The 17183-nt window shown below is 43.2% G+C and overlaps 1 protein-coding gene across 1 annotated transcript in view; it reads left to right on the plus strand.

The window, feature by feature from the left end:
- rptor (regulatory associated protein of MTOR, complex 1) overlaps positions 1 to 17183 on the plus strand; it is a 148343-nt gene that overhangs the window by 17696 nt on the left and 113464 nt on the right. The window contains exons 3-4 of the mRNA XM_070917670.1: positions 330 to 432; positions 2628 to 2710. Coding sequence (XP_070773771.1) covers positions 330 to 432; positions 2628 to 2710 — 186 coding nt within the window. The remainder of the gene's footprint in view (positions 1 to 329; positions 433 to 2627; positions 2711 to 17183) is intronic.

The following is a 17183-nucleotide window of genomic DNA, read 5'->3' on the forward strand; positions in this document are numbered from 1 at the left end:
AACATAATGGAATCCCTGGACCAGTTGGGGGAAATGTGGAAGGGAAGAGAATAACTCTTTTCTCAGTAACTACTGTTGAGTTTCCCCTGGGTGAGACACTTAACCTTCATCGCTTCACTGGAGCTTCAGTGGCCTGCAGCAGCAGAATGTGGTTTACTGGAAAACTCCCAAGACGGACCTGAACACAAGCATGTGTGTTCAGTCCGGTTTCTCGGATGAATAAAGATTTCATGAAAAGCATGACGAATGAATCCACTAATCTGTTTTGAATTGAGCACTGATGAGCGATGTGAGGGTAATGTTGCGTTCGGTGTCTCTCTCTCCCACAGATGAAGACTGTGAGTGTAGCGCTGGTGTTGTGTCTCAACGTGGGAGTGGACCCTCCCGACGTGGTCAAGACCTCCCCCTGCGCCAGACTGGAGTGTTGGATAGGTGAGTGAGTCCGCACAAGACGCACACCGACATTCACGCAAAACAGACCAGAACTCAAACGCTACACAAAGTGTGGGGTATGTTTAAAGTGGGCTCTCCTTCAATATGAGTTATGCAGCATGTTTCAGTGAAGGATCCTGAACTGTGCCGCCTGCCTCTTCTCAGGCACGAGTGTGAAATTTGTGACAGATTCACCGAATCAAATCAAACCCACCGTACACAATTGGGTTCAAAAATAGCACCCCTTCTCTCAGGCTCATAACTCAGTCAGATCTGAACACACACTCCTGGAGTCTGGACCTGATGGTGGTATCTCTGTTGTCCGCCATCACGTTTAGATTGTGCCTTCAGTATCAAAAGTAACACAGTGATTGTTGTTTGTTCATGGTTACAGCTAATAAAGGGGGGCTCAATGTGTAGCCCACAGCTAACTCACTGACTCCATCAGCAACATTATACTTCCTGAATGTATCTCCCAAAGCATTATGGGAACTGTTCCCAAACTAGAACTGACTAGAAATAAGGAAGACAACTAAAAGGAGTGACAAAATCCTTGAACATTAGCTCTTTCTGTTCTGGTTGGTCCAGAATGAATTATCTTAATAAACATTTCATGGATTGGCATGGAGGGTTGTAAAGAACATTCACCGAACTTCCACGGAACACAGACACCCTCCTCCATCCACTTATGTACAGCTACTTGTGGTGTCTTGAGAACCAGGGGGAAACCCCCCCCCCCATCACATTCAAGTTGGTGGCATTTCTGAATAGTCCACTTTATCCAGAAAATAACAATATCAGGCATTCTTGGTTCGGACATATAGAGACTATGTCAGTATACTAAGTCAATAACCAGCGTAAAAATGGGTTCAAAGGTTTAGGAAGTAGTAGTAAGCTATGCAACGCTACTGTGAACTTTAACTTGACAGTAAAAGTTTAGTTTTTTACTTTTGCAGCATTTAAGGACATTGTCTATCTTTCCCATGGGAGCTGAATTCATTCGGTCTCTGTCAACTGAGGATGAATCAGTCTGGCCTCATCAGAACCACCATGCCGTGACACAGAACACAAAAAACAAAAGAACTGTCCCCATTGAATGGAAAACCTCAAAACCATTGTTTAGCTCCCCTGAGGCTGCTTGACTCTTAGGAGTGAGGGAACACAGCTCTTAAAGTTTCCGAAACTTTCTCAGCGGCTTCTGAGGATGCTGACATTGTGCAGACCTGCCTACTTGATTGTTTTTTGGAGGCGGTATTTGGGAACATTAAGGGGTAAAGGCAGGGGTGAATTCCTTAAATGCACCGTGGTGTTTAATTAATGACACATGCTCCAGCTATATGCTACCAGAGGGGCTTACGCTTGCTTTTCAGTGACCATGGGGAGTGTGAAAACTTCAATTTTCATCATTCATGATCACACAATATGTAGGCACAGGCCATACTGTTGCTATATTCCTTTTTACCATGACAGGCTACTTACAGGGCACTACTGTGTGGGGTGTTTTTATTTGAAATTTCTCCATATCCAGTTCGACAAAAATATATGTCGAGATTCCAGATAATTCCTCCATAAAAAAGTAATTATTTTGTATTTCGTATCTTAAAATAGCTAATAAGTTGTATTTTCCTTGAATTAAACAAACCAGATGTCATAATTTGACTCATCAAACACATATTCTCGTGGTTGTGTTGTCGTGATAATGCATTTGAAGCAGGCCCCATTCATCATGAGGGCAGTGGTTTAATTTTCAGCATAAAGCATATCGGTGTCTCCCGGAAACTCGCCAATACATTTTTCTCTGCCTGCTGAGGGCAATGTGATCTGTCCTCAGTCTATATTCTGCTATACTTCACGCCATATCGATTTACTCTCGGCGCTGCTGCTATTGTTCCAAACCCTACTTTTGATGTAACAAGAAAATGTCCTTTGACGGTGAAATCAGAAACTGTAACTTGCCTTTTGTAATCACGGCACTGAAGAATGCTACGTAACGTTAGCCTGCTTGTTTGGATTACGTCCTGTTACAGGTGAGTTTGACAGCAGTGTAAATGTGTGTGCGGTGAGTCATGTGATTTACGGCTGGTTTTTCAGCTCCAGATTGAGTGTGTGTGCGTTTTTTTTTTTCCCCCTCACTGTGACTGTTGTGTGCTATATGTGTCATCGCAGTGTGTTTACACTCCATGTTTTCCTGCCAGATCCTCTGTCGATGAGTCCGCAGAAAGCCCTGGAGACCATCGGCGCCAACCTGCAGAAGCAATATGAAAACTGGCAACCCAGGGTGAGTGGGTTTAAGGGAACCGGCCTCCCCCCTTTTCTTGCATGTTCTCATAATGAACCAGTGACCTCGTACACTAATTCACACCACTATATGATGCATACAGAGTTCCAGCAAAATGCTTAGAAATGAAATAAAATGAATCGTAGGCACTCCAAGACTTGACCTTGGTCGTATCATATTATTACTGATCGATTTTGGCATCCATTAAGCCATTCTCATGCTTTTTCAAAGATGTTTTAGAAATTGTTGTATAGATTTTGGCAAGCTATCCCCAGTATCCAGAGTATCTTTTAGGTTTTTGCCAGTTCCGTCAACCTTACTGATGTTCGTCACCTGGCTCTCAATCAGCAATCGTTTCTCAACAAACTGCTTGATCAGTCGAGCGCTGAACCCCTCCCCCACGCTTTCAGGGCAGTGGCATCTATCGATTCTAATCATGTCCTCTTTTGCGTGTCACCTTAAAGACATCAGTTTCTACTCTCCGGTGCGCTCAAGTGCGACAAACACAGCTCTTGTGCCGATCAAACCTACGCTTTGCTGTTAGGACCTGCACTGTGATCTCGCTGTGAGAGCTTGTTCAGCGTGTGAATTAGCAGACAAAACGTTTTGACGTGCGCGAGCATGAAAAGACTAGCTGTCATGCTGCGGCTGTCATGGCAGCTCTGTGGCTCCTGATTCAGTGTGTTTACATCTAGAGATCATTTGAATGTGCAAGAGGGGGAATGGGTTTATTTTAGATATCACTTTGGGTCAGCTCTAATACACTTCCTGTATGCACTGTGCCAGCAAAACACTCACATGCTCTTGACGGTGATTCACAGTTTTTTTTTCTTTTTTAAACAGATGCATCATGTGTTGCTTGTAAATTCAGCTCTTATAAGCGTGTGTGTGTGTGTGTGTGTGTGTGTGTGTGTGTGTACGTGTACATACATTCGTATCGTTGCCAGCAGTGGCAGTTCTCCTCAGTTCCTAGCTGTAAGAGATCTCAGCATTTTCCCAGAGGCTCCTCGGTCTGCCCCTCTGCCTCGACACTCGAGCATATGGCATCTCCTAAAACGCTCCTTCTGCGTGAAGACAGGACCCTGATGAAGCGAGACAACTGAAGGTCTATAAGTAGGTGGTGCGGAGAAGCAGAGATGGACAGCAGAAGTTAAAAGGAGCCGAAGGGGAGACTGAGTTCTGCTCACACAGCACCTGGACGGAGAGGGCAGGGAGCGTAGCTGTGCTCAGGCTACAGGAAATCTGATCTTAGGGATTGATTGTCCACATCGTAAGTGGCCAGTGTTTGGACAGCACTCTGTCATTTGCTGTCATTACGACATGAGATGTCATTGTAATGGTGCACGCTGACTGCTGAGGGAAACATATGCTCTTCTGTTTCAACATTTCTACAGATGTGACAAACCACATGGACTCTATCACACCTCAATACACAAACCCTGTTTTTACACTCAGTTTATTTTTTTCTGGCACACTTGGTGGAGTTGAATCTCCACTGGCAGCAGCTCAAAATCGCTAGATCTTAAACAAACAAGTAATCCTGTCGAATGACAGAAACTTAATCGGCAACATTGTTGATAATCGATTTAATCGTCGTGTTTTTTTTTTAAAGCAAAAAGTTTTTCACTATTATTCACATTTTGTAGACAGATAGTTAATAACCAGATAACCAGATTAATTGATATTGTTAATAATTGTTAGTTTCAGCCCTGCAAATTGAACAAATCTGTCTATAGCCAGCTACAGCTCACAAAACACACATTAAAACAAAAACACAGCCTGCACAGTTTTTACACTCCATGCAATGCAACACACACATGTTGCTAGACAACACAGTGGTGGTTGTTGTTGACGTCCTCCTCTGGAGAGAGAGTTACGACAATCAGCGAGCCCGTTGTTGCACTCACCTGTCGGAGCGTCATTCTGTGAGTGCTTGTGCACCGCAAAGTCCTCCACAATCGAGTGCAGCGTCTCCTCTCTGGACATGCAGCTCTGTCTGCCCTCCTGCAGCCGCAGACCCACCAGCAGCTTCTTCTTCTTCTTCTTCTTCTTCTCTGCTGCAGCTTCTCCTTCGTTTTGTTCCACTCACACACACTTTGTCATGACTTTTTCATGTGACTTTTGTTAACAGATGTGACTTGAGATGTAGTGAAGGGCTTGTGATAAAAAATACTTAAGTAAAATTGATGATTTTTAAAGGCACAAAAATACTTTACATATATATATAATCACAGTGACAAGAGCAGATGTAATGTGTTACTTCCTGCCCTGCCACCCAGTAACTCATTTTATGTTAGAATGCAGAATACATTTGTGGCTTCATTGTGGTGTATACCATGTTAGCTGGTCCTGGACTCACATTTTGCCTCTCCTTATCTTTGTCTCTACTCCTGTGATGGGGGGAAAAAATGAGCAAACACTTGAAATCTGATCCGAGCGGTTGCATCGAGTTGCATTTGCGGATATTGGATTTGAATTGCATTTCAAACCACCTGCGAATATGTTTTAAATCCGGTCCGAAAGGATTGGATTTGATCTTGCTCTTTTTTTTCTGTTGAGCCTTTGTAAAAAAAATATATATAAATACGTCGTCTGTCTGGTATGAAGGATTGCTTTAGGCCAGGTGGAGGGGCGAAGCTGAAAGGCAGAAGTTGGAAAAAAAGACAAGCTGGTGATACAACAGGACAACTTTAGCGCTATGGTAGCTGGTGAGCTGCCTCGTCATCTTGTTGCCATTTTGCTGCCAACTGTGGAACCCTACGTGGCCACCAATAAACCATCCCATCATGAGGAAATATAACAGTGTTTGGCTGTTTGGTAAGGTGGTGCAGAAGTAAAACACGAGGTAAGAGGAGGTGGAGGAAGAGACGTCCCAGGAGAGAGCAGCTAAAGGAATGTAGGCTCGGGCTCCGTTGACCCGGGAGGTTAGCAGCAAATGGTGGTAGGAGTGCAGGAGGAGGAGTGGGAGGGTGAGAAAGCTGTTCCTTTTATTTATTTATTTATTTATTTTTTCAGCCTGAGGATTCACAGCTCTGCAGCATCACACCGCAGAGCAGCGTTCGCCAACACACCTTACATAAACTGTTGACAAAGCAATCAATTACACAGCGGGTATTCACCTGCTCTGTCACCGCGTGGAGAAATCTTGTAATAAGTTTGTTTCGGACAGGTAGAGACGGTAAATATTAAGACCTAAGAGCAAATCTAAAATCCATTTTGTCACATTTCCCGTGTGTTGCCGGTGGTGTCGGTATGTAAGAGCGGCGTTCGTAACTGTTAAGCTGCCCAGAGAGTTTAGCTGTGCCAGCCTGCCGTCACGAATCCATTTCTCTGTTTGCTTCTGTACTCTTACATTAACGCCTCATTGCCAGAAAACACAGAGAGAAGGGCAAACACCGTCTTGGCTGCTGCCCACTCACTTTCTCAACCAACACGACGCCTCTTTCTCTCTCTCTGTGACCACTTTTCATCATCGTTTTCCACTCCACTTCAAAGTGATCTTTCTTTCAATCAAGCCTCTCATGAGTCCGTCCTCTTCATGTTGGTACCAATCTTCTTTGCCTGTGGATTTGTGTTGTGCTTGTGTGTGTGTGTGTGTGTGTGTTTATTATGTTTGCACTAGAGTGAAGGAAAGGTGTTATGAAGCCTGTCTGTCTCTTGCTGTGATGAGACCCAACTTCAGTCAGCTCAGTGAACCAGATCATCTGCATGACACCAGAAATACATGTGCCAGGTGGGAACCAGGAACATGTGATGGCTGTGATGGCAACATGTGGTTCAGTGCCAACTTAAAAAAAACTGGCCAAACTGGTTCTGACAACAGCCCTGCCAACACACATCCCCTCATGTGGACAAGCTCATATAGAGTAGGCATTTTGTTTTCCATTCTTGTGAACATTGTATCTCAGGGACGCCTTCAGGGCGAATTTCCTCAAATGTTCCCACAAACGTCCACTTGGACTCAAGAATGAACTGATTAGAATTTGGTGGTCAGATGTCACTGTGACCTCACAACACACGTTGTAGGCCGCGACTCAAGAATTGATGTTTTTTCCCAGTTGGTCGGAAATGGCGACGCTTGACTCAAATGCCAAGGTCACTGTGACCTCGAAATGACCTTGATGAAGACGCTTTTGATTTTTAATGGGATATAACGATGAAGTGATGACATTTTTTACACAAAAGGTCAAAGGTCAACTTCACTGTGACATCACAATGTCCTGGAAAAACCTCCTTTTTTGGCCATTAGTCAACAACTCAGGAACAGAAGGGAAATTGTGACCATATTTCCCAGTTGGTCGCACACTTAACAGGTGACTCTTTTGACTCAGAAGTCAAAGGTCACTGTGACCTCCAAATAGGTTTTTAGCCATCTATTATTATTATTATTATTATTATTATTATTATTATAGTGAGGCTTTGCATCTAAGAATGCCAGGAAGGAATGTAGGCGATACTCTCTAAGAATCCATCATAGTAGTCAAGTACATGTGTACCTGTTCAGCCAATACGAGATACCAATCTATGATAATCCTTCATTAATCAGTTCCACGATGTATACTCACATATGTATCGTCAATATGGTGATGGTTATAAACTGCAACTTGACTAGTTGGCGGAGGCACACAATGAGAGGTGGTAATTCTAGTTTACATTTTAGTGTCCTTACATCACTTACAAACTCAGCTTTCTGAGTCTCTCTCATGCTTTTTCAGTTCCTTCAGTATATTCCTCACCATCTTTGTTGTTGAGCTTCATCCAAAGATGGTCTTTTCTCCGCTGTCTGTGCTTTTATTGAGTGTGGCTGTATTGTGTTGTATTAGAGCCCAGACTGGATTCTACTGAGGACTGCTTTTGTTTCACACAGACACATCATGAAACTAGACATTATTGAGATACCTTGCTAAGCTTTGAGTTTCTCTTTGAATTCTCCGTCTCGACATGCCTCCTCTGCTCTCCTATTCTCTTTCAAACTTTACTTGTTCTCTTTCATTTTCTCTCTGCGCATCACCCTTTTGCTCTCTGTCTCTCTCTCTGTCCTTTATGTTATGTTTGAAATTCTCCCCTCTTGACTCGCCAGATGTTTGGTAGTTACTGAGATTAAAAGCAGCACGCTTGTCTTGTCAAAACTCACGCAGCACTTGCTGAACATGTTGCAGCTGCCAAACAGGTTTTCACCACATCTCCGCATGTCATTTCTCCTTTGGTCTGTCTTTATGTGTCTTTGTGGTGTCCTCCATCTCTGTCTGGATCTAGCTCTCCTGCCTGGCTGCAGCCTATGAACCCCTGCTGTCCACTCCACTAACTGTCACTGCATTTTGTATCAGTGAGCTGCAGCTCAAACTACTGATTAGCTTTGAGGTTTTCTCTTATCACCCTGGAAACCCCAAACTGCACAGCGGAGGACGAGTATGAGTGAAGGCTTTCTGTGTAGTCTGTAATGACGCAACACACTTTTTAAGCTCGGGTAATGTAACATTTCTGTCACGCACTAAGATACTGAGAGGCCAAGACAGCGACTTTCACTACCCCTCTGTGGTGACGTGATGAACACGAGTCAGCTGGGCAGCTGATGTGCCAAATGTGTCAACAGTTACAGATGCCACTCACATAAGTAACAACAGCCACATATTATTTCTATAAAAGCAGCAAGATGACACATTTGACTTCTTTTGTCTTCAACCAAATGTGGAAAAGTTTTAATTTTACACACAAAGTTTGTCATGAGCAGTTCCACTGTTCTGTGAAAACAGGTGTATGATGTCCTCTGTGGCTTTGGACGGAGCTCTCTACAGTCTGACAGTATATAACCCTGATGATGTCATCAAGGTTATCTCAGATGGATTTGGACACATTTTGACAGAAAGTCTGGGTTTCAATCTGGGGTCATGGAGTTTAAAAGACATGGGCATTTACCAGGCAGGGTTAGGGTTAGGGAGTTTGAGTCTTCCAGGCGATTCAACATCAAGATGCTGTATCTGGGCCTCTGCTGCCCGGATTTTGACTGTTCTTTTCTGACTCTCACAAGTCTCCCACATTCATGGAAACGACATACTAAATCTCTGGAATACCCCTTTAAACCTATACTGCCGGTGTTGCTTTTTAAAGTTAGTAACTATGGAGTTCACTCGTCGTGATTCTGGAGCCACTTGCCACGTTGCACGATGCTAATGAACGCATCATCATCAAGTGTCACTTCAGCAGTAGGCGAGCTGAGATCGCCGAAGGCTAAATGAATGAATGAGGTTCAGATACCGCAGCCCAGAGAGTTGTCAATATTACAATTCTGACCAATCAGGAACTGGTACCAGTTTAAGGCTGGTTGTGCCCACCCACCTTTACAAGAGAGTCAGTGAGCCTGGAAAAAGTTGGACCAATTGTCAAATGGTTATGTTTTCATATCAGACTGTTTGACATTGCCAAGGCCATCTCCAATGATTTCTATGGAGTCATGTAACATATGCTTAAGAATATATAGGTACATGCATTTATAGTGTACATTGATGATAAATATAATATCAGTGTCTTATTGATGTATTTATGTGCGATGATACCTTACATTTGATATGTTAAAGTAGGAAAAGCTCAGGTGAATTCGATTACATGAATAACGCTGCAGTCACTGAGACGCTGGCCGAGACACTGCCAGGAGGCTCACTGTTTTTTATTAAGGTAGAGACAGTGAGGCACAGCAAGAGGGGCAGTATCATGATTTCTCTCTTTGCAAGGAAGTTTGCACGTTCACATTCTGCACAGAACAGAAACCAAGATGCAAACATGTTGAATTGGCAAGGGGATTTCCAGCAGTGATGCACCCACGTGACGAGAGGCAACCCCTGCTGAGGTGTACAGTGTGTCTTGCATATTGTGTAATGACCCTTTATTTTCCAACTTGGACAGTGGATCCAGTAAGTAACTGGGTGTAGATGAAAGTGTGGCATCCTTAATAGAGGCCTACTGTGTGTGGCCACTAAGATTGTAATAATTGTTTTTCTTAGCTGCTAACTGTGGCAATGATGAGATTATTATGTCTTTTTTAAAAGAATATAGTGATTCAACTCACATGTACAGGACTGTTATCTTTTTGTGAGATGTAACAGTTTCCCCAAGAACAGATGGATGTCTGTAACTGGACAAAAGCGATAATGATCATTGGTTGAAGTCTGCGTCAGGTGGAAAAAACATCATGTGAGGATAACAGTGTGTGGTCTTGTGCAGCCGTTGTGTGCCCAGTAGTCGGGAAATGTGGTTTGGTGGTCACACATTTAGTCACAAAGCATGCAAACTCATAGAGTGGGAGTGAGTGGCTCACACTGTCGTCAAGTTAAACCAGATGCAAACGTGAAAAAGATCTCAAATGGATCTTAATGATTTTCACACATTCTAATTTCTGTTTTGGATTTTGGAAAAGACTTAAATGACCTCGGCTGGTTTAGTTCAAATAAGCTGATCCTTTCCTGGCTTTTGGTGCCTTTATAAAGCATCAGCACTTCCTCTCCACACTTCCAACGTCACTCCGCCCACCACATTATTCCCTTGGAGGACCCCTCACAGCTGCCAAATCAGTTGAATCCCATTTGAGCTTAACTGATGACCAGTGTGTGCGGGAAGCTGCAGAGTGAATAACGGGCTGCGGAAACCATCTTAATGATCTCCCCTCGCCTCCCCTTATGCACTCAGTCCAATAGGAGCCGCAGAGAAAACCATTAGCCCAGTGGAAGACTTATGGACATCCCACCGATACATCTATAAACAATGTGCTTATGAGGAAGGCTACAGGTCACGGCTGCCATATCCTTGTGGGACAGAGAGAGCGGGAGCTTATTGACCAGTTCTCTCGCGGCTGCTGATCACCTCGTAAATATCTCACTAAACGACAGCTTGGAGACCTCAAACCGTCTTGTGTTGATGGTTAGACGGAGATTAACTCCAGATTATGGTGATGCGGTATTGTTATTGGTCTTAACGACTGTAGCAGAGGTGTACGCTCTAGAAATGGGCTGCAGGTTTGTGGCGAATGGGTCCTCACGCGAGCAGAGCAGCGATGTGTTTCATTGATCATTGCTCCCAGGACGAGAGACTCAATCTCTCCTTTTTAAAGTGGTGTTTGCTTTTGTTAGCTATGAGTCGTGCTCAGTGAAAGCTGAGCTTCTCCGTCCTTTTCTGAGGAAGGGAAGGAGACAGCTTTGAGATGACGTAAAGATTTTTGTCCCTGGGGTATTGTTTTTCTCATTATTAGCTGTGTGTGAAATGCACGTTATCATGGTAAATGCCCAGACCTCCAAATATGGCACATCTGGGTATCGTGCATCACACCGTAGTCTTGGCTTTATTTTTTACAGTATAATATATTGTACAATCACTGTTCTGATAATGTCAGTATTTTGTCTTTTGTGTCATAAATTGTGTCACCCAGGACCACCTGTCCCCACAGTCTGCATGACCGAATGCTGCGTGACGAGTCATGACAGATGAGTCAGCACACCGGACAGGATTTGATATGTGCGAGTGTGTGTCATACAGAAACGGGGAAAGAAATTATCACTGAAAATGTATGTTCAGAAATGCATCAAAAGTGTGCTATTGGACAGAAAACTCATCGAGAGGGAGAGAGGGCACTCCAGTGCTGCTTGTTGCCTGTTTACAAGTGATGTGCAGCACGACAGGTGCATAAAGGTGTGAATGGATGTGGACTATTAAACACTGATACCTCCAGCATCCTGCCAGATCACTTGGAATATGCAGTTAATTGATTCTGCTTATTGTGTCTGCACTTTGTGTGCACTGGCTGTTGGAAAAGGACTCGCTGTCTGATTCTGTCACTGACCAGTTGTTGATGCGCGCCTACGTCACCTGAACTGTGGCCGCATGGTGTCAAACATATGGTAAAACATAGTGCGTAGCACAGGTAGAGTAGAGTTTTAATGATATTTGTCAGCCAACATTAGTCATCATGGTGAGGTGAGGGTACTGAAATGAGCAGGGGTGTGTTTTATTTCTTGTAAATGAAAGTTCTGATTTGTTAACACATTCTTCCCCTTCACATACTCTCACTTTAAAGCTGACCTACATGTCATTTTACCTTTTATAGAGTTAAATGATAACCGGATCCGGGTGTTTTTGACATACTACACATTTTGCTTTTTGTTTGCCTACTGCACACTACATGCTACATTTTGTCCAAATCAGTGCGTACTGCTGGTATAGTAGGCGGTTTCGAATACAGCCGATCTCGCAAGAATTCAGAACATGGTAAACTGGCTCAGTGGCCTGGTTTACTGGGACACTTGATGGAACTAAGCCATCGTTTACAAAAATGATTTTCACCTGCTCTGCTTGTCCGGCTATGACGAGTCAAAATGTCTGCGGTCAGAGACTTTTTTTCCTGCTTTAACCACTGAGCATTAAATATTTTTTGTTATATTAAGGAACATGTTATTGCTCAAAAAGAGACCAATTTAGTGGAACAAAACGAGACAGTTCTTGTAATGCTGTCAGGTATTTGTACCTGCTTGCCCCATGCAGCAGGTACAAATACCTGTGCTGCTCTGTCCACCGCGACTCACCTCTCTGTGCCAAGACTAAGTGTGTGGCTATTATTATTACATCCTGACGCTGTGTGTGCATGTGTTGAAGACCTTATTATATGTGTGTGTGTATGTGTTGGCATGAACCCTCTGGAGAGGATGCAGAGCAGGAGGCGAAGTCACATGGGGCCAGGATGTGACTCAGTGGACAGAGATGAAAGATTCACCACCCACCGTTCATTCAGCCATTTTTTTATTTTTTATTCTAGGAATGTGTAAAAAAGTGTTTCTGTGACTGCATGTGCTCGCCAATCCAACAAGCTTCCAGTTGAGCAGAGTGTGGGCACGGGTGCATTGGTGTGTTGAAGGACAATGGTGCAAATTGGGGGCTGATCCAATCAGGATCTGACTTTCTGAATTGTGACAAAAACTGTGGAGGAGCAGAGTGTTTTTCGATGCCAAAAATCGCCCATCCCTGAAGACATTTTTGTGTCTTTGCAAGTCATGTAAGTCACTTCACTGCCTGTTACCCAGCTTTTTCCTCTATACACTGATCATCCTGTGGTCTACATGTTACTGTTTTTTATTATTTACACGGCTCTACGCAGCCAGCCTGAAATATTAAATTCAACAGCTCTTTTCTTTTTCAAAATACAGTCCCCAGAGGATTGGCAAATGAAAATGTTGATTTATCCAGTTTTTTTTTCTCATTCACACAGATTGGGCGCAGCTTTGCTTCGAGAAGGATTATGAAAAACATATAAGTCATAAAGCGGTATATATCAAACTTACAACATGAAGGTAAAACTTTTCAGTATGACAGAAAATACAAACATGCAATAATTTTTTTCCCTCTGATCATCACTAATAACCATAATATGACCGTTGTATTTCATTGTGTAATTAAAAAAAACATGTAAGCTATAATGATGCAGCTGGAAGAGGGAAATCCTTTTATAATACATCATGAATGCTGAACTATTTGGCCGGTGTTCAAGGACGTCTGGCAGTCAGCTCTGTCTCTTCCAGTAACCACCATGCGCGAGTGCGAGTTTGACAATATGTCTGTACATGCGGTCCCTGTAAACATTTGCCCTGTCGAGAAATTGATTTGTACCCTTGTGTGACCTCCCCTCATTCTCTGCATATTAGCCACAGAGTCAACTGTTACGCATGCGGAGGAAAGCACATGACATGTAGCTGGAGATCCTCTCATTCATGTATGTTATGAATGTAAAAAAAAAAAAGTGTGAGTGCCTACAGATTACAGCTGAAACAATCGGTTGATTAATTGGTGAGTTGATCGGCAGAACATTAGTGGGGAACTATTTTGATAACCTATTAATCGCTCAAGTCCAAAGCAGATAGCTCTTATCTGGTTAGCGACCAGCTAACATGGAGAGCTGTTGTGACAGACTAGTGCTAGCGCGTTCTCGATTGGATAGCATGTTAGCGGTCAGCTCCACAGCTACAGCAGCTCGTCAGCTACCCCTGCCCAGTATGGGTTCACCTGGTGTGACTTGGGGCTCACTTCCTTCTGCCCTCCGCCTGAGCCGTGATAAACACCACCTTCTCATTCAAAGGCTTAGATAAATGCTTGTTTGTCTACCCTTTTCAACGCTAATGTATCTCCTGAAAGACAGATCTTTTGCATTTGCAGCAGCGCAACAGTTTGTTCCCATTGTCAGCGAAGCGTCTGCTAATAGGGATTAATGTCCTTGCTGGGGTCGCACTGACGCGCAAGAGTCTGTGACATAATTAATTATGAGAAGTTGCCACGGAGTGTACTGCATGTGTACAGCCGTGCAGGGTGGGATGTGCATGTTTTGTCTTATATCTCGGTTCTTCAATAAGTTATGAGAAAGAACAGAGAAGTAGCTTTAGCCCTGCAAAGCGGGACTAATGAGCTGTAATGAGCTGTTTGTCAGTGAGCTCGGTGTAGATATTGTGTTTTTGTTGCCGTGAACAACAATTGCTGTCGATGCAGCGAATGTGCAGAAGGCTCCTCGTTCTTTTAACAGCAGTTAAAATTATCAGGCTGCACAGTGTAATAATTAAGCCCCCCCCTCCCTCCACTAAAGTGGCTTCAGTTAAAAAGTGAGTTCTTCCAATTATGCACTCAGCGGATTGTGATATCAGTCTTCACGTCCCTGCTCTCATTAGCGCACAATAGAAAGTCTTTATGTCGCAACACTGAGACACGGCCGCTCGGTCAGCTGCTACCCAGCATCCTTCACTTCAAATTCTCTCCTGCCGTCAGTCAACTCCACTATCCTTCACTTTGGCCATGATTGCGATTGAATGCCGGGACCTGCACCTCTCACTCTGCACTAATTAGTGGGACAGCTGTCTGTATAGATCATTAGTGTCCCCCTCCACCCCTTCAGTCTTCCACTAATGGCTCCCCTGTCCCCCCTTCTCTCTCTAATGGCCTGCTCTCCTCTCACGGCTTCTCTCTGTCTCAAGGCAGTGTGGGATATCTGTATCAACGACTTGACCAGCGGTGGCCTTTTAATGGGCTCATTTTATAACAGGAATAACCGCAATATTAAAAAAAACTTTTTTCTTTTTTCAATGGCAGATGGCCACTGCTTGTTAGGACGCCCCGAAGATGATGTGAGGCAGATTTCAGAGTAATAAAACACCCATCTGGGAACTATGGAGTTAAAAGACAAGTCTGCATATGCAGCGCTGATATAGTACAGTTTTCATGCTGCTCGTGGTTTCTCCTCATCTATATACTTAGAAGAATGAGTGAGTCTTGTATATAGTATGTGTGTAATTGCAGTAAGACAACTTCGGTTTTCCAAATTGTAAATTGTCTTGAGTGACACAATTAGGGTCAGGGTCACCTCATAGTCTTGTAATACAGCTACAAGACAAAGAGGCTTCTTCTGACCTTATGTAGTCCCTCTCTGAAGGATTTTAGACTTCAAGACTTTTCTGTTCTTCACTGTCTTATTTGAGGGAGGGAAGTTTCTCTTGATGAATAAAAACCAACATATTTTAGAAACTCTAAGAAAGAAAGGTTTAAGTGAGTGCAAACACATTACGCAGAAGAATAGATGCAGAGTGGTGTCACATTAGAAAAAGAAACTTTGGAAGATGCACTTTATTGTTTGCAGACGATTTGCCACGACGGGGACATACGACTGTTATGGAAATCTGGAAAGAGCAATGGTCAATTCATCAGTGAAGGAAGTGGTTGATGTCTTATGCTGGAAGTAGTTATTGAAGCTTGGCCAAGGAGAATGGAGAGATTATCAATACAGTGGTTACTGCATGATGCCTCCTCAATTCCGACGTCCAGGTCCCCTGTGGTCAGCCCCCCCATATAGCGTCATTTTTGCCATCTTACTGATAGGTCAATAGGGCATGCCATAGGTCAAGGTGAGAGTGAGCTCTAAGACTGCCCTCTGATGGACCACAAGGCAAACTACTTGAAACCGTCTGTCACGCTCACGAACTGTACATTTTGAATTCGCACTGTTCGAATATTTCATTTTTCCCCAAGTTCGAATTTCGAATAAATAGTGACAGCCCTAATTCCTTCAGTCTGTTGCACATTATGCTGCTGATTGCCAGTTGGTAGCTCGCAAGTAAACATGGATGTAAACAAATATAATATTCCATTTTTTTGAGAAGGAAACTCGAGGATACACACACGGTGTTTTGGGGAGAAACACTGGATGTACAAGAAAACATATTTGGATGTGAACATTTCATATCCAAATATGTTGACTTGTTTTGTAGTGTTAACTATTGATGAAAATGAGAGGCCAGACACAAACATCCCATAGCAATAGCTGAACATTCTGCGGCCATTTTCTCAAAATGATGTTTTGCTTACACTCAAAACCAAGAAATAGCCGGTAGCCAAATGGTCAAAAGGCTTTTTTGATATTTTTTTTTTTATGAGGCATTTTATGTGAAAAAATGGTTGAAAAAAAACTTTTTTCCCCCCAGCACATATGTTGTATTTTGTCACATGTTTTCCAACTTAAAAAACCTTTTAAAACAATATTTTGACAAAAGCCTCTGACCATTTCCGGCTATTTAGTTATTGATCACAGTAAAGCAAGAAAAAGGTGATCTTATTTGTTGGGCCTAAAGATGGTTTCTACTGATATTCAGAGTAGCGGATATTGATATGAGATATGACATAATTTGCATAATTTAATGATAAAAAAAAGGGAAAATCCATTTTTCATTTAGATGTTTTGAAATGTTACCTCATTTAGGGAGGCCACATTGGTCTCCTCGTATTCTATAGTTGAATACATTACAAAGTCAAAATCAGAGTTTTGTGTGTGTAGCACATTTTCATTAAGAGGACAGAAAAGAAATACCACTGTGGATGAACTGTTGAAATGTTGAATAGGCTCTGACTCACTGGGCTTTTTTGACTGACTGAAATGCAGCAGTGGAAAGCTTTACTTGGGTCTTTGTTCTTCTTGTAATACTGTCATGCATGGCCTTGATTCTCCAGCCGCCCCACAGTAGCTGATCTAAGCCTCCGCCTCTGCAGTCTCGCCATGATAGCGTGCAAGTTATGCTTTTTCCTGGACATTGTGCTGATTATGTACAGAATTAAACATGTCCACGCCGTAACACCTACTGGCAAAAGTTGTAGCCACGTAAAGGAACAGCACCCAAACACACAAAGTCTGTGAACCGTATTACAGCTTGTCCTAACATAAGAGAGTCAGGAAAATCCTTCGTAAACCACAAAGCCCAGCCATGCGGAGTTTGACAGGGTTTCTTTCTTCTTCCCTGTCCCTCGGCATCATTAAAAGGAAGGGAGAGTCTTTTCAGGATTAGAGGGGTTTGTAGAGTGCCACAGGCTGTGGACAATTGATCATTATACATCTCCTCTGCACTCCACTATTCCACTTTCCCCTCCCCTCTGTCCTTTACTCACTGTGCTTTTTCTTTTATGCCATGTC

The sequence above is a fragment of the Enoplosus armatus genome, chromosome 2, assembly GCF_043641665.1.
Source record: "Enoplosus armatus isolate fEnoArm2 chromosome 2, fEnoArm2.hap1, whole genome shotgun sequence".
NCBI classification, from domain to species: Eukaryota; Metazoa; Chordata; class Actinopteri; order Centrarchiformes; family Enoplosidae; genus Enoplosus; species Enoplosus armatus.